This window comes from Heptranchias perlo, unplaced genomic scaffold (assembly GCF_035084215.1).
Source record: "Heptranchias perlo isolate sHepPer1 unplaced genomic scaffold, sHepPer1.hap1 HAP1_SCAFFOLD_44, whole genome shotgun sequence".
Taxonomy (NCBI): domain Eukaryota; kingdom Metazoa; phylum Chordata; class Chondrichthyes; order Hexanchiformes; family Hexanchidae; genus Heptranchias; species Heptranchias perlo.
The window spans coordinates 4,990,349-5,016,768 of NW_027139453.1; the positions used below are offsets into that span (position 1 = coordinate 4,990,349).

General features: G+C 45.8%; 1 protein-coding gene and 1 pseudogene across 1 annotated transcript; both read right to left on the minus strand.

Moving 5' to 3' along the window:
- Positions 1-381: 381 nt before the first annotated feature.
- LOC137312902 (probable G-protein coupled receptor 139) lies at positions 382-2,041 on the minus strand (annotated as a pseudogene).
- A 4,497-nt stretch (positions 2,042-6,538) lies between these two features.
- On the minus strand, positions 6,539-9,265 carry LOC137312903 (probable G-protein coupled receptor 139). The gene is made up of 2 exons (XM_067979278.1): positions 9,019-9,265; positions 6,539-7,437 (listed from the first exon to the last, which is right to left on the minus strand). The coding sequence occupies exons 1-2, from the start codon at positions 9,263-9,265 to the stop codon at positions 6,539-6,541; spliced, it is 1,146 nt and encodes a 381-aa protein (XP_067835379.1).
- Positions 9,266-26,420: the final 17,155 nt, after the last annotated feature.

Consider the following 26,420-nt stretch of genomic DNA (forward strand, 5'->3'; position numbering starts at 1 on the left):
AGAAACTGTTCCCATTGGTGGAAGGGTCAAGCACCAATGGGCATAGATTTAAGGTGATTGGCAATAGGACGATAGGTGATATGAGGATAAACTTTTTTTACACAGCGAGTTGTTAGGATCTGGAATGCCACTCCCGAGGGGGTGGTGGAGGCAGATTCAATCATGGCCTTCAAAAGGGAACTGAATATATACTTGAAACGAAAGAAAATGTGCAGAGCTACGGGGTTAGGGCGGGTCATTGAGTCTAGCTGGATTGCCCAAGCATACAGCCGGCATGTACTCGATGGCTTACTTATGTGCTGTAACCTTCTATGATTATATGGTTCTATGATTACATCGAGTTAATGGGATCTTGTAAACTTAACTTAGAGTTGAGTTCAGTCACTTTATCTCTGCAATAAAATTAACAATTAGATTGTTGCCATATCTCACTGCCCTCTTCAGCTCTCCCCTGAACTTGGACTGTGTTGGAGCGTACATACAGGTGCTTGTACAGCAGTTCAGAACCCTCAGCATGCGGGCAGTTTCATTAACGATAGCGAACGTGTGATTGAAGCCCCGGTAAAAGTACGAGTTTGTGATCCGTGAGAACAGGAAGAGCACGATTGTCGCCATCCACAGCGATATGAAACTACCCGAGGCGGCGAAGAGCAAGACCATGGATCTTCTCCGACTCTGCATCTCGGGATCCCCCTCTGTCCCGCCATCTCCCCGGAATCCCCGGCGGATCGGACTGGCTGCCAGGATGTATCTGACGATCAAAACGTTGAGCAGAGCCATAGAGATATAGGGAACCAAAGGCGTTAAAATGGTGTGAAGACAGTTGAAAGCTCTCCAGGCTGGCGCTGAGTAGATGTTGGGATTGGTCTTGCAACCTATCTGCAGGTTGTTATGTACAAAGCAGGGTCGGATTGCGAAATAGTAGGGGAGGTTCCTGGAGTAAGTCAGCAGGTAAACCCAACCAACTACCAGGGCAGCGGTTCTTGGGTGCAGTACCTCCTTCTGAACCCCTGGAAACAGATGGCCACGAGACGGTCGAAGGTGAAAGAACCCGCTGACCAGACAGAGCAGTCGATCACGGCGGCGCTGATGATGGATTTGAGTCGACACACTAAGGTGTAAACGGCGAACACCTGAGGGAAACGAGGGGCCACAATGCGGTTGACCAAGACGTAGAAGAGGAGGACCAGGAGGTCGGCTGTGGCCATGGCCACCAGGTAGATGGAGGTGCTCTTGGATAGACCGCAGTCCCTGCAGTGGAGGGTCAGGAGTGTGACCAAGTTGGCTGCAACAAAGGGAAGGCAAGAGAGATTAGAAATAAAAGTCACAGGAATGAAACCTGAGCTCAGACCAGGTAAGATTCCCGCTCCACCAACACCTTGATTATAAAATTCAAAAACTTGTTCTCAAACCCCTCCATGGCCCTCGCCCCCCTCCATATCTCTAACCTCCTCCAGCCCGACAACCCTCCGGGATCTTTGCATGGCCCTCTCCCCACCCCCATCTCGAACCTCCTCCAGCCCAACAACCCTCCGGGATCTCTGAATGGCCCTCTCCCCACCCCCCATCTCTAACCTCCTCCAGCCCTACAACCCTCCGGGATCTCTGAATGGCCCTCTCCCCACCCCCCATCTCGAACCTCCTCCAGCCCTACAACCCTCCGGGATCTCTGAATGGCCCTCTCCCCACCCCCCATCTCGAATCTCCTCCAGCCCTAAAACCCTCCTGGATCTCTGAATGGCCTTCTCCCCACCCCCCATCTCGAACCTCCTCCAGCCCTACAACCCTCCGGGATCTCTGAATGGCTCTCGCCCCACCCCATATCTCTAACCTCCTCCAGACCTACAACCTTTCGAGATCTCGATATGGTCCTCGTCCTCGCCCCCTCCCTATCTCTGGAACCTCCTCCAGCCTCTACAACCCTTCGAGATCTCTGCACTCATACAATTCTGGGCTCTTGCACATTCCCAATTTCCTTCGCCCCACCATTGGCGGCCGTGCCTTCGACTGCCGAGGCCCCAAGCTCTGGAATTCCCTCCATCGATATCTCCGCCTGTCTCTCCTGCTTTAAGACGCTGCTTAAAACGGACCACTTTGTCCGAGCTTTTGGTCACCCATCTTAATTGCTCCTTATGTTGCTCGGCGTCGATTTTATGGTTGAATTACGCTCCTGTGAAGCGCTTTAGGGAGTTTCACTACGTTAATGGCGCGATATGAATGCAACTTGTTGTTGTTGTTGTTGATGTTGGTGGTGGTGCAGCCGTCACCCGCCGGCAGGAAACTGCAGGACTGGAAGTACCAACATCATTGCCCTTGGTCTTTGGGGCATAAAACATCGACAATTTTCCGACACAGAGGCTTGAATGCTGACAACTGAGCCACGGCTGACAGATGTGCTTCATTGGATTTATCCTGTGAATATTCTCTCTCTAACACTCAGTGCCATTAAAGTTCCAATTTACACAGCCCATTCCCCAATATTTACACAATATTGAGTATTCTCTCTCTAACATCAAGTGTCTTCTAAAGTTCCAATTAAGACATGTCTTCATATCTTGTGTTGCTGATATGCAGCATTTTTAATGAGAACTGAGTGTGAGACTGAAAATATTCCCAGGATAAATCCCTCCCATATCTGTAATGTGTCTGTATTGAGAAATGGGCCGTGTGTATTGAAATTTTAATGCGCACTGTTAGAAAGTGAATATTCACAGGATAATTCCCTCAAACAGAAGCCATCTGTCAGTACTGGTCAATGGACAGTTTCTATTGGTACATTAATGGATACTGAGGGCTGGGGAGAAAATATTCACTGGATAAATCCCTCCCATATCCGCATTGTGTCAGTATTGGGCAAGGGATGTGCATATTAAGAAACTAATGAGCACTGGATGTTAGAGTGAGTATATTCACAGGGTAATTCCCATCCATATCAGGTAATGGGTCGCATTGGATAATAGGCTATGTATATTGGACGGTTAATCGGCACTGAGTGTGAGAGAGAAAATATTGTATTTTTTATTCCTCCACGGGATGTGCGCGCCGCTGGCAAGGCCGACATTGATTGCCCATCCCCTACTTGCCCCTGTGAAGGAGGTGGTGGGTCTTCTTCTTGAACCTCTGTAGTCCATGAGGGAAAGGTGCTCTCACAGCGCTGTTAGGTAGGAATCGAAAGTCAATCATGGGAGGCAGGCAGAGCGGAGAGATTGTAAGGTGAGATCAATTATCCTGAAGATAATCAAGAGACATGATGTTGGGTTTTATGTGAAGAGAAATTGATTTTTTGAAAGTAACGAGCATTCTGTTTCCATTCTTAGATTCAGGCCAGATCGTACTTTGATAATCTCAATACAACGACATGAACTGACAAATATCCCCTGTTGGTCAATTTGTGCAAACCATTTCCATCTCCTGGTGGATTGCGAGCTCTCAGTGTCCCTCAGCCAAGCCCCTTGGGGAACCGCATTGTTTGGAGTATCCACTCCATCACCAAGACCCCTCACTTCCACCTCCGTAACATCGCCCGTCTCCAGCCCTTCCTCAGCTCATCTGCTGCTGAAAGCCTCATCCATGCCTCTGTCACCTCAAGACTGGTCTATTCTAATGCTCTCCTGGCCGGCCTCCCATTTTCCACTCTCCATAATCTTGAGCTAATCCAAAACCCTGCTTCCCGTATTCTAACTCGCACAAAGTCCCGTTCTCCCATCACCCCTCTGCTCACTGGTCCAGGAGCGCCTCGACTTTAAAATTCTCATCCTCGTCTTGAAATCCCTCCATGACTCTCACACCCTCCCTTCTCCAATTCTTGTCCTTTGTGCATCTCGGCCCCACCAATGGCGGCTGTTCCTTTAGCTGGTAAGGCCCTAGGCTTGGAATTTCCCCACCGCCCCCCACCCCCCACCCAGCCTCTCCACCTCTCTCCTCCATAAAGATGCTCCTTAAAATTTACCCCATTCGACCTCGCTTAATATCTCCTTATATGGCTCGGTCTCAAATGTTGTATGAAAATCGCTCCTGTGAAGTCCCTTGGGACGTTTTACTACGTTATAGGCGCTAAATAAATGCAAGTTATTGTTGTTATTGTTATTTAGCAGCTACATACAGCACGCCCTGGGTGAGGTGATCTCTCCCAGAATTTATTCAACTCCATGTTTATTTCATAAAGTAAGGACACGTTTGGGGAGAAAGCCCCTGATACCGCACATTTAGATCTACATTTTATAATTGAAATATCAAAGGGCCTGTTATAATCCGACAGACCCACTAAGTGGGTGAAATTTTAACCGCACCCACCAGGCATGAAATAGATGGGTTTGGGGCTAGGACACACTTTTTATACCCCGTTCGATCTTAGCATCCGACCTGAACACGCCAGTTTTCCACCAGGCTCGTTCGGTTAAAATCGGGGTTCATACATCGAAGACATGAGGGCGATTTTAACCTAACCCACCAATCAGGAAACTGATCGGATTAGGTGCAACGCTGGTTTAACATCCCACCCAATTGTACTCCCCACTGAAGGTTTAACAGGATGGATGTCAAACCAGCGTTGCATCCGATCCTGTCAATTTCCCGACCTCCTGTACGGCCATCTCCTCTACCTCCCGCCCCATTAGCACACTGATCACCGACGCCTACAGTCCCGGAATCTCCTCTATATCCCGTCCCAGTAACAAACTGATCACTGATACATAGAGTTCTGGAATCTCCTCCACCCCCCGCTCCATTTACACACTGATCACCGAAACCTACAGTCCTGGGATCTCCTTGACCTCCCGCCCCATTAACACCCTTAACACCGACACCTACAGTTCCGGGATCTCCTCTACATCCCGTCCCATTAACGAACTGATCATCGACACCTACAGTCCAGGAAACTCCTCTACCTTCCCACCCCCACCCCCGCCATTACCACATTAATAACCGATACTTACAGTCCCGGGATGTCCTCTAACTCCCGCCCGATTAACACACTGATCACGGACACCTAAATTCCTGGGATCTCATCCACATTCCGCTCCAATTCCACACTAATCACCGACACTTATAGTCCCGGGATCTCCTCTAGCTACCTCACCATTAACACATTGATCACCGCCACCTACAGTCCCGGGATCTCCTCCACCTCCCGCCACATTAGCACACTGATCACCGATACCTGCAGTCCTGGGTTCTCCTCTACCTCCCGCCTCATTAACACACTGATCACCGACACCTACAGTCCTGGGATCTCCTCTACCTCCCGCCCCATTAACACAATGATCACAGACACCTACAGTCCCGCGATCTCCTCTACATCCCGTCCCAGTAACAAACTGATCACCGACACCTGCAGTCCCGGGATCTCCTCTACCTCCCGTCCCATTACCACATTGCTAACTGACACTTACAGTCCTGGGATCTCCTCTACCTCCCGTCCCATTAACACACTGATCACCGACACCGACAGTCCCGGGATCTCCTCGACCTCCCGACCCATTAACACACTGATCACCGACACCTACAGTCCCGGGATCTCCTCTACCTCCCGTCCCATTAACACACTGATCACCGACACCTACATTCCTGGAATTTCCTCTACCTCCCGCCCCATTACCTCACTGCTCACCGAGACTTACACTCCCTGAATCTCCTCTACCTCCCGTCCCATTAACACACTGATCACCGACACCTACAGTCCTGGGATCTCCTCTACCTCCCGTCCCATTAACACACTGATTACCGACACATACAGTCCCTGGATCTCCTCTACCTCCCGCTCCATTAGCACACTGATCAACGATACCTGCAGTCCTGGGATCTCCTCTACCTCCCGTCCCATTAACACACTGATCACCGACACCTACAGTCCCGGGCTCTCCCCTACCTCTCGCCCTATTAACACACTGATCACCGAAACCTACAGTCCCGAGATTTCCTCTGTCTCCCGCCCCGTTAGCAAACTGATCACCGACATCTACATTCCTGCGATCTCATCTACCTCCCCCCAATTCACACACTGATCACCGACACCTACAGTCCCGTGATCTGCTCTACCGCCCGCCCCATTAACACACTGATCCTGGGATCTCCTCGACCTCCCGCACCATTCAAATATTGGTCACCGACAACTACAGTCCAAAGATCTCCTCTACCTCGCGCCTCATTAATACCCCGTCACCAACACCTAGAGTCCAGGGATCAGCTCAACCTCCCGCCCCATTCACACACTGGTCACTGACACCTACAGTCCTCGGATCTCCTCTACATCCCGCCTCATTCACACACTGGTCACTGTCAGCTTCTATTGCAATTTACTTAATTACCTTTTAATTTATCCCATACGGTCAAACGTTGTGCAATTAGTGCAATTAGTGACCACAAATTATTTTACAACTTGTCCTTGCATGTGATAGTCACATTGACAAACTCGATAAAATGAGTCAATCAATAGCCTCAGGTTATAAACGTTTCAGCGATTACATAAACACCCAGTGTTTGCAGCACCGCAGCCTGTCGGAATGAAAGAGAACTCACTCTGCAGTCTCAGATCTTCGCACTATTTAATGAATTGAACAATAACAGTAAAGGGATATTTCACCACATTCTTCAACTGCTCTCTGAATTTCGCCTGGGTCACGGCATAAATACAGGTGTTTGTGCAGCAACTCAGGAGCTGGAGCATAAATCCCAGCTCTTGTACAAGTGGAGGTGGAATTACAGACGTAGAGTCCAAATACAACAATCGTCGATTAATAGAATAAAACATGAACACCACCCATAACACGATAAAGTTTCCTGATATAACAAACAGTAAAATCATTGATTTCCTGCGACTCTCCATCTCTGGGTCTCTGGGACTCTCCCCACTGCTGTGGCCCCGGAGTCTCCTGCGGACTCTGCTGGCCACTAAAATGTGTCTGACTGTTAAAACATTGAGGAACAGAATCAGAATAAATGGGACACATGGATTCAGGACATAATGAAGGAGTTCGATTACAGCCCATACCGGTGATGATACAACACCTATCACTGGAAAACAAAACCAAGGGGTATTGGAAAGCTGATATGGACCTTCGAACATAAAGTACCAGAAAATGTTCTTTAAACAGCTCAGCACACTCACTGTTCCCAGAACCACAGCCGCCGTTTTCTCGTTGCAATATTTAGTTTTCAGCTTCTGGCAACAAATGGCCACAAATCGATCAAAGGTGAATGTGACGGTGAACCAGACAGAACAGTCCGTGACTGCATAAAGCAGGACGGCGTGGATATTACACAAGGGAAGTTGGTATAGAAAAGTGAACAGTGAACGATAAAGAATGGGAATCTGCCTCAATATCAGATCGATGATAATGACCAGTAGATCCGCCGCTGCCATGGACACCAGGTAGCGAGTGACACATTTGGAGAGACCGCACTTTCCACGAGATAGGATCACAATTGTCAATAAATTAACTGTAAGGAAGGGAAATAAAAATGAAAATTCTAGATCAAGCTGGCACCCTCTGTGAACAATAATAACATCTCTGGAACCACCTATAAATACTAGTACAGTCTCTGGATGTCCTGTAAATATTAGTAGAGTCTCTGGTTCTTCTGTAAATATTAATACAGTCTCCGGATACCCGGTAAATATTAGTACAGTCTCTGGATCAACTGTAAACATGAGCACATTCTCTGGATCCCCTGAAAATATTTGTACAAATGAGAATCCCTACGTGGTCAGTTTTCGGTAAAATATTAAAATGCCTACGTGGCAAAGAAGCAGAATGCAAAATGGTTAGAAAGGGTAAATTAGTTAGTAACTGAGATTGATACAAGTGGCCTGGCCCTCCTGCTGGGCCATATGTTTGCTTAGTCAGCAGGCTTGCATGGTCTTAGCAATGTAGAGTCTTTGATGTGAGTCAAGGACTGGTCTGAATGTCTCCATGTTTATGGCAGATCAATTTAGGTAACGAGCTTAGCCAAAGTTGAAAGACATTCCAGGTTGGGAGATAAGGAACAGAAGGGACAGGGAAGAACATTCCAAGTTAGAAGGTGAGGAAGTATTCCCTTTGATGTCTAACAGCAGCATGATCAGCACATGGACGATTTATGATTGGCCGGAAATAATGTAACCTCGCATGGCAACCTATGCCCGGCTTATGATTGGTTTTGACCCTCGTTAAGTATGTTCCAACCCTATTGATTTATATAAAAACGTGTGGATTTCTGTATGTTTTTGTTCTTGCTCTGCCAGCATAGAGGGACTCTATCAGGAGTCCAAATCAATGCTGCAGACTAAGAACCCTGCTATTAAAGATGTGTTGAACTTTAAAATGTATTCGACTTCAGTTATTACTGAACCAGACTGAGGGGAAAGAATCCGGATCGTCACAGTCTCTGGACCCCTGTAAGTATAGTACAATCTCTGGATGCCCTCCAAGTATTAGTACAGTATCTGGATCTCCCGTAAATATTAGATGCCGCCGTGGATCCTCCTGTAAGTATTAATTTCCACCTCCGGATCAACTGTGAACATGAGTACCGTCACTGGATCCCCACTAAATATTAGTACAGTCTCTGGATCCCCCTGTACATCTTAGTACAGTCCCTGGATCCACCTTTAAATATTAGTACAGTCTCTTGATCGCCTTTAAATATTAGTGCTGTCTCTTCATCCCACTTTAAATTTTACTATCGTCCCTGGAATCCCTGCAAATATTAGTAGCATCTCTGAACCCCCTGTAAATACTGACACACCCTAAGGGCCCAGTAAAAACAGGCTCATGCGAGGGCTCCCTGAATAGACAAACTCACTCCCATGGACCCATTGCAAATTAACCCTCACACCTAGAAAACCCCCATAAATATATTTCCCAACTATGTTCCCCCTTTCGCTCTATTTTCCATCCCAAGTTAACATTTTAATTTTTACAGGGAATACAGAGGCTTCCCGGAAACTCGAACAGCAGAGAGTATGGCACAGGGAATGACAAGAACATTAATACAGTGGAACATGGTTTATAGAATTCATGGTTGGATATTGAGACTTACCAGGAACACCGACAGCAGCGAGGAGCGGATAGTATATTAATTGTGTACTCCAAAGCACAAAATATGTCCTCCCCTCTAATGACATTGAACCATAATATACATACAGATATTGAAATATCCAGAATGGACTGTCCCAATCTATTGTTCTAAGATTCCGACCCATTGCTATAACATTCCAATCTATTGTTCTAAGATTCCGACCCATTGCTGTAACATTCCAATCTATTGTTCTAAGATTCCGACCCATTGTTTAAAATTCCTTTCTTTTGTTCCCGGGTTCCGATCTATTCTCTCCCACTCTATAGATCCGCTGATCCCTGTTAGTGCCAGAGGTGATGCTGTCACTGACACTATTTGGATAACAAATTGAATGTGTTCGCTTATTTATAGCACACGAAAAAATTCCATTGTGACAATTAGGGCCCACGGAGACTGACATTAATTCCAGTCACTGAACAAACAGATTCGGTTAACAACATTAAATTCAACGAATATGACATCAAAACATATATTTAATCAAATATTACTTAGATGGAAAGCACAAAGCCCAGTTTATTATTTTAATAAATATTTGGAACAACAGAAACTGTAAGACCCGCAGTCTGACAGCATTGAAGCTGGATTATTGCTTCTGGCTGCTGGTAAAATTTTACGTGTTTCTTCATGCTTCCTGTATTTGGATAGAGTTGCTACAGTAAATAAAGAGCGGTTTGGCATGTCTTACATTGTTGGTGTCATTTACAACAGTGCGCTGAACAAGATTTCTGCCAGCCATGGGTGGCCTGTTCGAGCTCCCGATATGTGTAGAAGACGACAAGGAACAAGCAGAGAGGTCAGGAGGAGCAGATCAAGCTGCGAGGAGAGGGAGGAGGAGGTGGTGCAGGGCACTGAGCAGGAGGCGGTATCTCATGAAGGCCTTCAGGGAACAATACTCTTACCTCAACATAAGCGGTGGTCAGTGCATCCGATGGCTGCAGTTCACGAAAGAGTTCCCAACATAGATTTGTCAACTGCTGCAGCCACAACTGAGCCTCAGAGCAGGGCAAGGACAGCTTTGTCTGTGGCTGTCAAGGTAACCATGGCGCTGAACATTTACGGCTCTGGATCCTTTCAGGCCTCTGCTGGTGATGTGAGCAACATCTCACAGTTTGCAGTGCACTGCTGTATAAGGGAGGTCACTGAAGCACTGTACGAGCTGTGTAAAAGGTTCATCACATTCCCTCTTGACAGAGAGAAGCAGAATGAGCGAGAGCGAGGCTTTGCTCGCATTGCTTCCCCATGGTGCCATTGACTGCAAGCACATTGCCATGTGTGCTCCAAATATCAACTTGGCCATCTTCATGAACAGAAAGTTCTTCCACTCCTTCAATATACACCTGGTGTGCGACCATATGCAACGCATCATACAGGTCAATGCCCGCTACCTTGTCAGCAGTATGACACCTTCATTATGCGTCAGTCCTGTCAGCATGGCAGGTCAACGGCTGCCTATTGGGCGACCAGATCTATCCCCTCATGAGTTGGCTCACGACTCCGGTCAGGAACACACGCACACACGCAGAGCAGGCCGACAGAGGGAGTCATGCAGCCACACAAAACGTCACAGAGCGCACTGTTGGTGTCCTCAAGATACGCTTCCGCTGCCTGGTCCATTCTGCTGGAACCCTGCAGCACTCCGCTTAGCGGGTGTCAAGATTCGTCGATGTATGCTGCACCACCTCGCCCTCATAACGCAACAGCCCTGGCCACTGTCTATCTGGCGTGATCCTGAGCTACAGGCAGAGGAAAAGGAGGGAGCGGAGGAAGAGTAGGGCGAGGAGGAACTGGAGGAGGAGGCAAGGAGGCAATAAGTTGTACAGATCCTGTCTGCAAGGGCTCTACGTGCTCACATTATTAATGAGTGATATCAGTAACCTCAACAACACCTGCCAAGTCACCAACACTCTTGCATTCCCCACCTGTCCTCTCCCACATCCCAATCGTCCTCCTCGTGATTAAACATTGCTTCCTCCCGCAGCACATTAATATATCCAACATCAAACACTTCAAATACAAATTTATGAACTAACACATGAAATCATGTGAACACCATTACCCGATTTACCCTTGTGCATTATTTTAGTGCCTGCCACTCCTGTGCCTTTACCTATCATAGTGCTCCTACAAGTTGCATCCGCAGTGGCTGGAGCATGGGTGGTGGGAGGCTGCTGACCTTCAGTGGAGGAGAGTGCAGATGGCCATAGAGGTCGACTTCGAGCACTTAATACACACAGACTGGGTATCTTTGTCAGCCACTCAAACACCACTTAAAACCAACTGGCTTTTAGAACAGTCATTTCCCCCACAAAGACTAGTCTGTCTTTGTTCACCTCAATTAGGTGTGAGTTTTCTCCCATCAAACTCAATCTTGCCCCGATTGCTGTGTCCTGTTAAGAGGAACATGTGACTTCCCTGTATTTGACTGGTTGTCTCCGTTGATCGTTCAACAGGCAGCAAGTTCAATCTTATGTATATTTTCCCCGGGCTTTGAATAATACCCAATTTCCATCCGTACAACAGGAAGTCAATTGTTAGGCAAGGACATGGCCTCGACTTGACTTTGGTTGGGTGGCTGTTCAACTCTCTCAGTATTCATTGTTTCACTTTCCCTCATTCATGTCTAAACAGTAGGAGACGCCACTTGACAGTTGACCTCATTCACCTTAACCAGTCGTGTCAAATCATTGAACTCCTTCCTGTTCTTGGTGCTACACTACTGGCATTGACCTCGTTCATTACTTCCTCCCACTGCCACTTGAGCATATACCTGGAAGGCCTCATGCCCACCCATCACCGTCCCCTCACCCCCTACCCGCGCGGACGTAGGATTCCCCTCCTCCTCTCCACCTCTTCCAGCAGAGAACCTGGTGCAAGCTCCCACAGACGCAGCCATTCACAGTTTCAGCTGGGGCTCAGTGGGTCGACCTCTCGTGAGTCAGAATGTCGAGACCCAACCCAGAAACTTCAGCATAAAATCTCGGCTGACGCTCCAGTGCAGTACTGAGGGAGTACAGCATTGTTGGAGGAGCCGTCTTTCTGATGACACATGAAACCGTCGCTCGATCTGCCCTCTCAGGTGGACATTAAAGACAAAATGGCACTATTTTGAAGTAGAGCACGGGAGTCCTCCCCGGTGTCCTGAGGCCAATATTTATCCCTCAACCAACATCACGAAAACACGGATTATCTGCTCATTATGAAACTGCTGTTTATGGGAGCGTGCTGTGCGCAAATTGGCTGCCAGTTAACTTCATTTCAATAGTGACTGCACTTCATTGGCTCGAAAGCGCTTTGGTATGTCCTGAGATTGTGAAAAGCGCTATATAAATTCAAATCTTTTGTTTTTATCCTTCAGTATTTTCCAGCACAGACTTACTTCCCAATGGGCTTCCACCACTTCCTGCAGCCACATTGTTCCTCCCGTTTAAGAGGTGCAGGCTGCATTTAAGTGGAACGAGCTACACCCGGCATCTGGACAGCCTGCTGGTGCCTGCAGCTAATCAACAGCGGAGGTAGCACTGGCTGCACGCAGCAATCATTGAAATCATCAGACAGCAAGAATGTTTTGTGCTGCCTGCATTACAACCAAAGGGTGTGGTTTCATTCCTTACCGCGATGCCAGCGTCCAATTTTGGTGGTTCTCGAATAAAAGCACCTCTGTGTTTATAAATACCTCAGTGTATTTCACCCAGTGTCCAGAACTGTGAGGTGTCCCCTGATTTGACAGCTTTCTTTGTTTATAAACACCTCAGTGTATTTCACCCAGTGTCCAGAACTGTGAGGTGTCCCCTGATGTGACACCTTTCTGTTTTTAAAAACACTTCTGTCGTAATTGCGGGGCCTGCGTGCAACAATTTTCTCAGGCTACGCATTGGAGGATTTAGTGGAGGAGAGTGACACACAGAGGGGCATCAAGTATCCGCAGGGGGAGGTTGTTGGTTGTGTGCAATGGGCCCACCAGACACATACTGAGATTGGATTCAATACCGGGAGCATTGCACCACAGGCATGGATGCATTGCACGAAGAAGTTCAACCTTTTGACACGAGTGCTCAAGGTGAGTAAATTCAACTGTCAAGTGGTGTCTCCTACCAAATGCACCATTAATCACAACCATGACAGCCACATCACACAAACATCTTGCAGGACTCTCAGTGGAGGAGACAGTGCTGGCCATCATTGGGCGGGTTGTCGCTGCGGCCATGGCCACTGGGGTTGCTGGCAACAACGACGAAGTGGGTCTCGACAATGCATACGTCATGCTCCTTCTCGCTTCCCACTTCTCCCTCATCCCACAAGCTTTTCTGGCTCACGTGCTGCAAATGATGTGAGCACGCACATCTTTCTGTCTCCTCTCCCCGCACCACAACTCAACCCGTGTCCCGTTGTCATTGCAGATGCCCAAGAACCGGAACCTGCCCTGTGGGTGGAGGCAGACGAAGATGACAGTGATGATATAGACACACCGTCACTCGATCTTATATTCCCAGCCACCAATTCAGAGAGTCACACTGTGCGTAGTTTAGGGGAGGCATCGGCACATGGTGAGAGACCGGGCACAATTGCGCAGGAGCCGGGGCAGGGGGAACGGATACCACAGGTGCCAGCTCACCGGAGAGCACTGGTTCTGCTGCCGAGGAGTCAGATAAGGACTTCAATGTGCCAGGCTACAGAGGGTGGCTGATGGGTGTACAAAACAAATTGCTTGGTGCACTGGAAAGTTTGCACACAATATCAAGTGGCATGGAGGAGTCCACCTGGAACTTGGCACAGGGATTTGCACAGAGCTTGGAGCCCATCCTTTCCTACACAGAACGGGTGGTCATATCCAACAGCACACCTGTGGAACCAAACATGATGCAGAGACTGTTGACCAATGTCACAGCTTCCATTGCAGCCATACTCACAGACACACACACAGACAGTGTCACAGACACACTCACAGACACACACACAACTACACACAGATTCGCGCTCACAGCCAGACACACAAAGAAACAGACTCACAGACACACTCACAGACACGCACACCGCCACATACACAGGGGCACTCGCAGACATACTAGCAGACACACTCACAGACACACTCACAGACACGCACACCGCCACATACACAGGGGCACTCGAAGACATACCAGCAGACACACTCACAGACACACTCACAGACACACACAACCACACTCACAAACACAATCAATGCCACACTCACAGACACACTCGGACAAACTCACACTCGCACTGACATTCTCACACATAGCCACACACAGCCACGCACAGACACAATCACAGACACACCCACAGATAGACTCAGAGACACACTCAGACACACACACACACAGACGCACTTATAGGAACATAAGAACATAGGAATGTAGGAACAGGAGTAGGCCTATTCAACCCCTCGAGCCAGTTCCGCCATTTCATTAGATCATGGCTGATCTGTGATCCAACTCCATATATCTGCCTATGGCCCGTATCCCTGAATACCTTCGGTTGACAAAAAGCTATCTATATCAGATTTAAATTTAGCAATTGAGCGAGCGCCGATTACCGTTTGCAGAAGAGAGTTCCAAACTACTACCACGCTTTATGTGCAGAAATGTTTTCTAATCTCACTCCAGAAAGGTCTGGCTCTAATTTTTACACTGTGCCCCCTACTCCTAAAATCCCCAACCAGCGGAAAAAGTTTCTCCCTATCCACCCTATCTGTTCCCCTTAAGATCTTGTAAACTTCAATCAGATCAACCATTAACCTTCTAAACTCTAGACAATACAACACAAATTGGTGTAATCTCTGCTCGTAACTTAACCCTTGAAGTTCGGGTATCATTCTCGTAAACCTACACTGCACTCACTCCAAGGCCAATATGACCTTCCGAAGGTGCGGTGCCCAGAATTGCTCACAGTACTCCAGGTGCGGTCGAAACAGGGTTTTGTACAGCTGCAGCATAACTTCTGCCCCCCTGTAATCTAGTCCTCGAGATATAAAGGCCAGCATTCCATTAGCCATATTGATTATTTTCTGCACCTATTCATGATACTTTAATGATCTATGTACCTCAACCCCTAAGTCCCTTTGGACATCCACTGTTTTTAACATTTTACCATTTAGAAAGTACCCTGTTCTGTCCTTTTTTGGAGCAAAGTGGATGAATTCACATTTGCCTACATTGAATTCCATTTGCCACAGTTTTGCCCATTCACCTAATCTATCAATATCCCGTTGTAATTTTATGTTTTCATCTACACTGCTTACAATGCCACCAATCTTTGAGTCATCGGCAAACTTCGATGTGAGACTTTCTATGCTTTCATCTAAGTCATTAATAAATATTGTGCATAATTGAGGCCCCAAGACAGATCCCTTGCGGGACTCCACGAGTCACATCCTGCCAATGTGAGTACCTACCCATTATCCCCACTCTCTGTCGCCTTTCGCTCAGCCAACTTCCTCACCAAGTCTGTAGTTTTCCCTCGATTCCATGGGCTTCTATCTTAGCTAACAGTCTCTTATGTGAGACTTTATCAAATGCCTTCTGGAAGTCCATATAAATAACATCCATTGACATTCCCCTGTCCACTACATTCGTCACCTCTTCAAAAAATTCAATCAGGTTTGTCAGGCACGACCTACCTTTCACAAATCCATGCTGGCTCTCTCTGATTACTGGAAAATTCTCGCGGTGTTCAGTCACCCTATCTTTAATTATAGACTCCAGCATTTTCCCAACAACAGATGTTATGCTAACTGGTCTATACTTCCCCGGTTTTGCTCTCTCTCCTCTCTTAAAAAGCGGAGTGACATGTGCAATTTTCCAATGTAGAGGGACAGTTACTGAATCTAGAGAACTTTGAAAGATTATAGTTAGGTCATCCGCAATGTGCTCACCTCCTTCCTTTAAAACCCTGGGATGGAAACCATCTGGTCCTGGGGATTTGTCACTCTTTAGTGCTATTATTTTCTTCATTACTTTTGCTTTACTTATGTTAATTTTATCGAGTCCCTGTCCCAGATTCAATATAAGTTTTCTTGGGATTTCGGGCATGCTATCCTCTTTTTCGGCTGTAAATACTGACGCAAAGTAATTGTTCAACATGTCCGCCATTTCACCATTGTCAATGACAATATCCCCACTTTCAGTTTTTGAGGGGCCAACACTGCTCTTGACCACCCTCTTTTTCCAAATATAACTATGAATGTTCTTCGTATTGGTTTTGATATCCCTTGCGAGTTTCTTTTCATACTCTCTTTTTCTAGCCCTTACTGTCTGTTTTGTGACCCTTTGTTGATCTTTGTATCTTTCCCGTTCGCCAGGATCTGTGCCATTTTTTGCCTTTATTATGCCTTCTGCTTATGTCTTATACTGTCCCTTCCCTCTTTAGTTATCCATGGCTTTTTTTTGGCAAGCAGAGTTCTTGCCCCTCGGGGGTATAAACCGATTCTGTATCACGTTAATGTTTCTTTAAACATTTCCCACTGCTCATCAGTCGGTTTACCCAGTAACAGATTTGCCCACTTTACTGTGGACAGCCTCTGTCTCATCCCATTGAAGTCGGCCTTGCCCAAGTCTAGAATCACAGCAGCTGATTCACTTTTTTTCTCTTTCAAACATTACATTGAACTCGATCATGTTATGATCAGTACTGGATAGATGTTCACGCACAGTTTCGCCGTTTACTAAATCTGCTTCATTACTCATTACTAAATCTAGTATGGCTTGCCCCCTTGTTCCCTCTCGCACATACTGCTGCAGAAAAGTATCCCGGACACACTCAAGAAATTCACTACCTTTCTGACAGTTGCTAGTCTGCTTTTCCCAATCTATGTGAAGGTTGAACTCCCCCATTAAGATCACTATGCCTTTCTTACATGCTTGTCTAATCTCTGCATTTATACAATCGAGCACTTCAGAGCTGCTGCCAGGGCTCCGATGTACAACTCCCACTATAGTCTTAGATCCTTTCCTATTTCTCAATTCTCTTTGCGCACTGATTGTAGTGCCCCAGATAAAGGATCTTCAGAGCACTGTACATGTTCTGCATGCCCACCGCATCAGACGTGTACACTGCTGATTGAAGAACACAGATAATGGTTCTTCAGAGCATTGTACATGTTCTGCACGCCCACCGCATCAGACGTGTACACTGTTAATTGAACAACACAGATAAAGGTTCTCTAGAGCACTGTACAGGTTCTGCTCGCTCTCCGCATCAGACGTGTACACTGCTGATTGAAGAGCACAGATAATGGTTCTTCAGAACACTGTACAGGTTCTGCACGCCCTCCGCATCAGACGTGCACACTGCTGATTGAACAACACAGATAAAGGTTCTTCAGAGCACTGTACAGGTTCTGCACGCCCTCCGCATCAGACGTGTACACTGCTGATTGAAGAACACAGATAAATGTTCTTCAGAGCATTGTACATGTTCTGCACGCCCTCCGCATCAGACGTGCACACTGCTGATTGAACAACACAGCTTCAGCATCCTGTTTGTTCGGTTATGTGGTGTCTGGACATGGTCAGTGTTGAATCTGCTCTCGCAGACCCTTTCCCTGGTAACATTAATAGAAATCTCTTTTCTTTCCACTGTAAGGCAGAAGGACGTCCCAACGCGCCTTACAGCCAACTACGTGCTATTTTTTAAAAAAGTGTCGTCACTGTTGGGATGTGGGAAACGCGGCGGGAAATTTTTGCACAGCAGGATCCCACAAACAGCAACCCGATAATGACCAAATCATCTATTTCAGTGACGTTAGTTGAGGGAAATTTCAGATAATGTCCAATAAAACGAATAAAAAAATATTTACAAGGAAAGCTGCCTCGATATTGTCCCATGAAACAAAAATAGGGCAGGTACAGCACCGGTTAGATACAGAGTAAAGCTCCATTCAGAGTTTAGTGTGAATCAAAAGTACTATACATTGAGAACTTACAGAGACCAGCAGATGTATAAAATTTTACCAAGTAATTGTTCCTCACAACATTGCTGCAGTTATTATTCCAGACTACACAATAGGAGTAAAGGATTTTACCCTTGAAGAAGGTCTGGGACTTCAATCTATTGGAGAATGGCTGAGGTTTTCCCTGTGGGAAGAACAGTCAGGGGCAGAGGGACCTTCTGCGTGATGTAAAGCTTCTCTCTCTCTCAAGTTCTGGGCAGTGGATCATGGTGCAGTAACATTTGAGGAGCCTTTCAGTTTCACACGAGAAACAGCATCATTTTCTGGGACAAGCGCCAGTTGTATTGGGTGGAACCAGAAGCAGGTTCCTGAGGGAGTCCCCTGTTCCCAGTCATGTCAGATATTTAATCTGGTCTCTGAAGGGAACTTTGAAATGACTTTCATTCTTGTAGGAACAAGCTCGATAGTTCCATTTCGGACAATGGGCCTTCTGAGCATTTGTTTTATTCATTCCCGGGATGTGGGCATCGCTGGCAAGGCCGACATTTATTGCCCCTCTTTAGGTGCCCGCGCAGAAGCAGCTGGTTTGACTTCTTCTTGAGACGTTGTAGATCGTGGTTTTGAAACAACGGAGTGGCTTGCTAGGCCGCTTCAGAAGGCTCGTTAAGGAATCAGCCAAGCCGGTGTGGGACTGGAGACATTTTTAGGCCCAGACCGGGTAAACACGTCAGGTTAACTTTCCTGAAGTGACATCAGTGAACCAGTGGACTTTATATCACATGGTCACATTTACTGATTTCCTTCAACTGAATTCTAATTTTCAAACTGCTCTGGTAGGATTTGATTTCACGTTCTCTGGGTTACTCGTCCAGTAACAGAACCACTGAACTACAGTATCCACTAGCAGAAGTCTGTTTGAAATAGCTCGGGAGCGAATCTTTTGGCTAGCTGTCACCTTATCTCCCTACCCCCAATCCCTGCTAGCATTTCTTCCTTTCGGGATCTTCAGTTCGACTTGTCAGTGGCAGGGGGTGACAGGGAGTGAGGGGAGGTTGAGAAGGCGAGGTGAGATGAGATAGAAAGAGAGGGGAGATGTGGGTGAGAGGGGGTAGAGAGGGAGGCGGTTATTTGGAGAGAAGGGATGGGAAGGAGGAGGAGAGGAGGGAAGGAGCGAGTCGAGGGAGAGCGCACGTTAGAATGGAAGAGAGGGAGGAGGGAAGGAGAGAGAAGCAGAGGAGAGACAGCCAGCGGGATAGCGAGAGAAGGAGAGGAGGGAGGGAAACGAGTGGGAGGAAAGGGAGAGTGGAAAGGAGGAGGGGAAGGAGAGGGACATAGGAGGTGAGAGAGGAAGTGGTTGGAGAGGGCGTAACAGATACAGATTAATGGATATTGAGTAAAGCTCACCATCAATACCATAACCGTGTTTAAAGATAGCCTCACCATCAGCATCATGACCCTGTTTAGAAAGAGAGTCTCACCATCAGCATCATGGCCCTGTTTAGAGAGAGAGTCTCACCATCAGCATCTTGACCCTGTTTTGAGAGAGAGTCTCACCATCAGCATCATGACTCTGTTTAGAGAGAGAGTCTCACCATCAGCATCATGACCCTGTTTAGAGCGAGAGTCTCACCATAAGCATGATGACAATGTTTAAAGAGAGTCTCATCATCGGCATCATGACCCAGTTTCAAGAGAGTATCACCATCAACATCATGACCCTGTTTATAGAGAGTCTCACCATCAGTAACATGATCCTGTTTATAGAGAGAGTCTCACCATTAATGTCATGACCCTGTTTATAGAGAGTCTCACCATCAGTAACATGATGCTGTTTATAGAGAGTCTCGCCATCAACATCATGACCCTGTTTATAGAGAGTCTCACCATCAGCATCATGACCCTGTTTATAGAGAGAGTCTCACCATTAATGTCATGACCCTGTTTATAGAGAGTCTCACCATCAGCATCATGATCCTGTTTATAGAGAGAGTCTCACCATCAGTACCATGGCCCTATTTCAAGCGATTATCAAGAACATCATCATAGCTCTGTTCGCAGAGAGAGTCTCACCATCAGCTTCGTTGCACTGATAACAGAGAGAGTCTCACCATTAGCATCATTGCCCTTTTTGAAGAGAGTCTCACCAGCAACGTGATGACGCTGTTTCCAGAGCTTGTCTCACCATCAGCATCATGACCCTGTTTACAGATAGTGTCTCACCATCAGCATCATGACCCTGTTTAAAGAGAGGATCACCATCCGCATCATGAACCTGTTTATATAGAGTCTCACCATCAGCATCATGACCCTGTTTACAGATAGTGTCTCACCATCAGCATCATGACCCTGTTTGAAGAGAGGATCACCATCAGCATCATGAACCTGTTTATATAGAGTCTCACCATCAGCATCATGACCCTGTTTACAGAAAGTGTGTCACCATCAGCATCATGACCCTGTTTATAGTGAGAGTCTCACCATCAGTATCATGGCCCTGTTTAAAGCGATTGTCAAGAACATCATCATGGCTCTGTTCGCAGAGAAAGTCTCACCGTCAGCATCGTTGCCCCTATTACAGAGAGAGTCTCACCATCAGCTTCATGACCCTGTTTAAAGAGAGAGTCTCACCATTAGCATCATTGCCCTTTTTAAAGAGAGTCTCACCAGCAACGTCGTGACGCTGTGTAAAGAGCGAATCTAACCATCAGCATCACGAGCATGTTTAAAGAGATTCTCACCAACAGCATCATGGCCCTGTTAAAAGAGAGAGTCTCTCCATCAACATTATGACCCTGTTCATATAAAGTCTCAGCATCAGCATCATAGCCCTATTTATATAGAGAGGCTCTCCATGAACTTCATTACCCTGTTTATAGAGTCTCACCATCAGCATCATGAACCTGTTTACAGATAGTGTCTCATCATAAGCATCATGACACTGTTTATACAGAATCTCACCATCAGCATCATGACCCTGTTAAAGAGAGAGTCTCACCATTTCCATCATGACCCTGTTTATAGAGAATCTCATCATCAGCATCATGACCCTATTTTTAAAAAAAAGTCTAACCATTAGCATCATTGCCCACTTTAAAAAGCGTGTCTCACCATCAGCATCATGACGCTGTTTAAAGAGAGATTCTCACCATCTTCATTATGACACTGTTTAAATGGTGCCTCACCATCAACATCATGACACTTTTTAAAGAGTATCTCACCATCAACAGCATGGCAATGTTTAGAGAGAGTCTCACTGTCAGCCTCATCGCCCTGTTCATATTGAGTCTCACTATTAGCATCATGGACTGTTTAAAGAGCGTGTTTCACCATCAACATCATGACCCTGCTTAATGAGCGTGTCTCTCCAACAACATCACGGACAGCTATAAAGAGAACGTGGTACTTATCGGTACCTACGACATAGGTCAAAAGAGGAACGATGTCCTGCAAGCACAATATAAGGAGATAGGAAATAAGTTAAAAAGCAGGACCTAACGGGTAATTATCTCAGAATTACTCCCAGTGACACGTGCTCGTGTGTATAGGAGTGGGAGAATAGACCAGATGAATGCGTGGCTGGAGGGTTGGTGCAGGAGGGAGGATTTTAAATTCCTGAGGAATTGGGACCGATTGTTTGGAAGGTGGGACCTGTACAAGCCGGATGGATTGCTTTTCAACAGATCCGGGGCTCAAATCCTCGCAGGGTTTTGCTACTGCTTTTGGCGAGGTTTCAAACTAGAGTGGCAGGGAGATGGGAACTTGAGCGGGGAGTCATAATAGAGTAAAGTTGAAAGCAACGCGGTAGAGGAGGACCAAGAGAAATTTACAACACAAACAGTACAAATAGTTGTTCAAGAACAAGCGAAAGGGAAAAGCGTAGAGCAGCAGAAAGAAAGTGTACTTCTGGCACTGCAGATAAAGTGAAAACTAGAAGGTGTAAAGCGATTAATCCAGCATCAAAGCTGAAGGTCAGGCTAGGGTGTGTGGCCCAACTAAGAGTTCGATACACAAATACACGGAGTAGAAGGAATAAATTAAATGAACTACAGGTACAAATTCAAATTGGAGGTATGATATGAAATGATAGCTATTACGGAGACATGGCTGCAGGAGATGACGAAAGTAGTGGTCAGGGGAATGTCAGTGGATGTTAATTATATGGACTTCCAGAAGGCATTTGATAAGGTCCCACATAAGAGACTGTTAGCTAAGATAGAAGCCCATGGAATCGAGAGAAAAGTACGGACTTGGTTAGGAAGTTGGCTGAGCGAAAGGCGACAGAGTGTAGGGATAATGGGAAGGTACTCACATTGGCAGGATGTGACGAGTGGAGTCCCGCAGGGATCTGTCTTGGGGCTCAATTATTCACAATATTTATTAACGACTTAGATGAAGGCATAGAAAGTCTCATATCTAAGTTTGGCGATGAGAGAAAGATTGGTGGCATTGCAAGCAGTGCAGAAGAAAACACAGAAATTACTAAGCGATATTGATGGATTAGATGAATGGGCAAAATTGTGGCAAATGGAATTCAATGTAAACAAATGTGAGGTCATCAAGTTTGGATCAAAAAAGGATAGAACAGGGTAATTTGTAATTGGTAAAAGGTTAAAAACAGTGGATGTCGAAAGGGACTTAGGGGTTCAGGTACATTGTTCATTGAAGTGTCATGAACAGGTGCTGAAAATAATCAATAAGGCAAATGGAATGTTGGCCTTTATATCTAGAGGACTAGAGTACAAGGCGGCAGAAGTTACGCTGCAGCTATACAAAACCCTGGTTAGACCGCACCTGGAGTACTGTGAGCAGTGCTGGGCACCGCACCTTCGGAAGGACATATTGGCCTTGGAGGGAGTGCAGCGTAGGTTTACTAGAATGATACTCGGACTTCAAGGGTTAAGTTACGAGGAGAGATTACACAAATTGGGGTTGTATTCTCTGGAGTTTTGAAGGTTAAGGGGTGTTCTGAGAGTAGTTTATAAGATATTAAGGGGAACAGATAGGGTGGATAGAGAGAAACTATTTCCGCTGGTTGGGGATTTTAGGAGTAAGGGGCACAGTCTAAAAAATAGAGCCAGACCTTTCAGGAGCGAGATTAGAAAACATTTCTACACACAAAGGGTTGTAGAAGGTTGGAACTCTCTTCCGCAAACGGCAATTGATAGGAGCTCAATTGCTAAAATTAAATCTGAGATCGATAGCTTTTTGGCAACCAAAGATATTAAGGGATATGGGCAGGCATATAGAGTTAGATCGCAGATCAGCCATGATCTTATCAAATGGTGAAGCAGGCCCGAGGGTCTGAATGGCCTACTCCTGTTCCAATGTTCCTATGTTCCTATGGATGTTCAGGATTGTTAACTAAATATACCGGGTTATAAGTTTTACAGGAGAGACAGGGAAAATGGAAGAGAGGGAGGAATATCCTTGTTAATTAGAGATGAAATCACTTCAATGATAAAGGATGATGTAACGAGAGGTAAGCACCAATAGAGACCTTATGGGTTGAATTGAGAAATAGGAAAGGATCTGAGGCTGTGGTGGAAGTTGTGTATACGACTCCTGGCATCAGCTCTGAAGTTCGAGATTGTATAAATACAGAGATCAGAAAAGCGTGCAACAAAGGCATAGCGGTCTTAATGGTAAAAGCAGACAAGCAACTGACAGAAAGGCAGTGAATTTTTTGATTGTGCCCAGGATAATTTTCTACAGCAGTTTGTCCGAGAGGCAACAAGGGGGCAAACCATACTGGAATTAGTAATGAGGAATGAACCAGATATGGTTAACAGCTTAACAGTACGTGGACATCTATCCAATAGCGATCATAACGTGATCGAGTTCAAGGTAGTGTTTGAAAGAGAAAAAAGTGAATCAGCTGCTAAGATTCTTGTCTGGGTCAGGCGGACTTCAATGGGATGAGACAGAGACTGTCCACAGTAAACTAAATCTTTTAATGGGTAAAACGACTGACGATCAGTGGGAAATGTTTAAAGAAACATTTAACGTGATACAGAACCGGTTTATACCTCTGAGGGGCAAGAACTGTACATGCCAAAAAAAACAGCCATGGATATCTGATGAGGAAAGTGACAGTATAAGACATAAGGGAAGGACATAAAAAAGGCAAAAAATCGCACAGATCCTGCGAATGGGAAAGATACAAAGATCAACAAAGAGTCACAAAACAGATAGTAACAGCTACAAAACGAGAGTATGAAAAGAAACTCGCAAGGGATATCAAAACCAATACGAAGAACGTTTATAGTTACATTAGGAAAAAGAGCGTGGTCAGGAACAGTTTTGGCCCCTTAAAAACTGAACGTGGGGATATTATCATTGACAATGGGGAAACGGCGGAAATGTTGAATAATTACTTTGCGTCAGTATTTACAGTTGAAAAAGAGGATAGAATGCCAAAAATCCCAAGAAAACTAATATTGAATCAATAAAATTAACTACAGTAATGTAGAAAATAATAACACTAAAGAGTGACTAATCCCGAGGACCAGATGAATTTCATCCCAGGCCTTTAAAGTGAGCAAATTGCAGATGCCCTAAATAAAATCTTTCAAAGTTCACCATATTCAGGAAACGTCCCTGCAGATTGGAAAATTGTATATGCTACTCCGCTTTTTAAGAAAGGAGAGAGAGGGAAACCAGGGAATTATAGACCAGTTAGCCTAACAACTGTTGTGGGGAAATTGCTGGTGTCTATAATTAAGGATAGGGTGACAGAACACCTCGAGAATTTTCAGTTAAACAGGGAGAGCCAGCATGCATTTGTGAAAGGTAGGTCGTACCTGACATACCTGATTGTTTTTTTTTTGAAGAGGTGGCTGAAGTTGTGGATAGTGGAATGTCAATAGATGTTATGTATATGGACTTCCAGACTTCATTTGATAAAGTCCCACGTAAGAGACTATTTGCCCATGGAATCGAGGGAAGAGTACGGACTTTCTTAGGAAGTTGGCCGAGCGAAAGGCGACAGAGAGGAGGGATAATGGGAAGGTACTCACATTGGCAGGATTTGAAGAGTGGAGTCCCGCAGGGATCAGTCTTGGGGCCTCAATTATTCACAATATTTATTCACGACTTAGATGAAGGCATAGACAGTCTCATATCTAAGCTTTCTGATGACACAAAGATTGGTGGCATTGTAAGCAGTGCAGATGAAAACTCACAATTACAAAGGGTATTGATCGATTAGGTGAATGGGCAAATCTCTGGCGAATGGAATTGAATGTAAGCAAATGTGAGGTCATCCACTTTGGACCAAACTAGGATAGAACAGGATACTTTCTGAATGGTAAAAAGTTAAAAACGGTGGCTGTCCAAAGGAACTTTAGGGTTCAGGTACATAGCTCATTGAAGTTTCATGAACAGGTGTAGAAAATAATCGATAAGGCGAATGGAATGCTGGCCTTTATATCCAGAGGACTAAAATACAAGGGAGCAGAAGTTATGCTGCAGCAATCAAAAACCCTGGTTAGACCGCACCTGGAGTACTGTGAGCAGTTCTGGTCACCGCACCTTCGGAAGGACATATTGGACTTGGAGGGAGTGCAGCGTAGGTTTACTGGAATGATCCCCTGACTTCAATGTTTAAGTTACGCGGAAATATTACACAAATTGGGGTTGTATTCTCTAGAGTTTGGAAGGTAACGGGGCGATCTGATCGAAGTTTATAAGATATTAAGGGGAACAGGAAGGGTGGAGAGATACAAATTATTTCCGGTGTTTGGCGATTCTCGGAGTGGGGGCACAGTCTAAAAATTAGAGCCAGACCTTTCAGGAGTGAGATTAGGAAACACTTCTACACAAAAAGGGTGGTAGAAGTTTGGAATTCTCTTATGCTAACGGCAATTGGTGCTAGCTCAATTGCTAATTTTAAATCTGAGATAGATAGTTTTTTGCCAACCAAAGGCATTATTGGATATGGGCCAATGACAGGTATATGGAGTTAGGTCACAGATCATCCATGATTTTATCAAATGGCGGAGCGGGCTCGAGGGGCTGAATGGCCGACTCCTGTTCCTATGTTCCTTTGTTCAAAATAAGCATCATGACACTGTTTAAAAAGACAATCTCACAACCAGAATCATGACCGTGTTTAAAGAGAGTCCAACCATCAACATCGTGACCCTGTATAAAGAGCGAGACTCACCATCAATATTATGGCTAGGTATAAAGAGAGAGTCAAACCATTATCACCGTGATTCGTTTTTAAGGAGCGAGTCTGACTATCAGCATCATGAACATATTTAGAGAGAGAGTATCACCACCAGAATCATGATCCTGTTTAAATAACGTATCTCACCATCAACATCATGACCCTGTTTAAAGAGAGTCTCACAATCAGCATCATGACCCTCTTATTAGACAGTTTCACCGTCAGCATCATGATCCTGTTTAAGGAGAGTCTCACCATTAGCATCATGACCGTGTTTAAAGAGAGTCT

What these genes read in the sequence shown, in the direction of transcription:
- LOC137312903 (XM_067979278.1), bottom strand. Translation starts at nt 9,265, where the DNA reads ATGGGTCGGAATCTTAGAACAATAGATTGGAATGTTACAGCAATGGGT. An exon ending in CGCTGCTGTCGGTGTTCCTG is followed by an intron (nt 7,438 to 9,018) that starts GTAAGTCTCAAT and finishes CCTTCCTTACAG; the next exon opens with TTAATTTATTGACAATTGTG.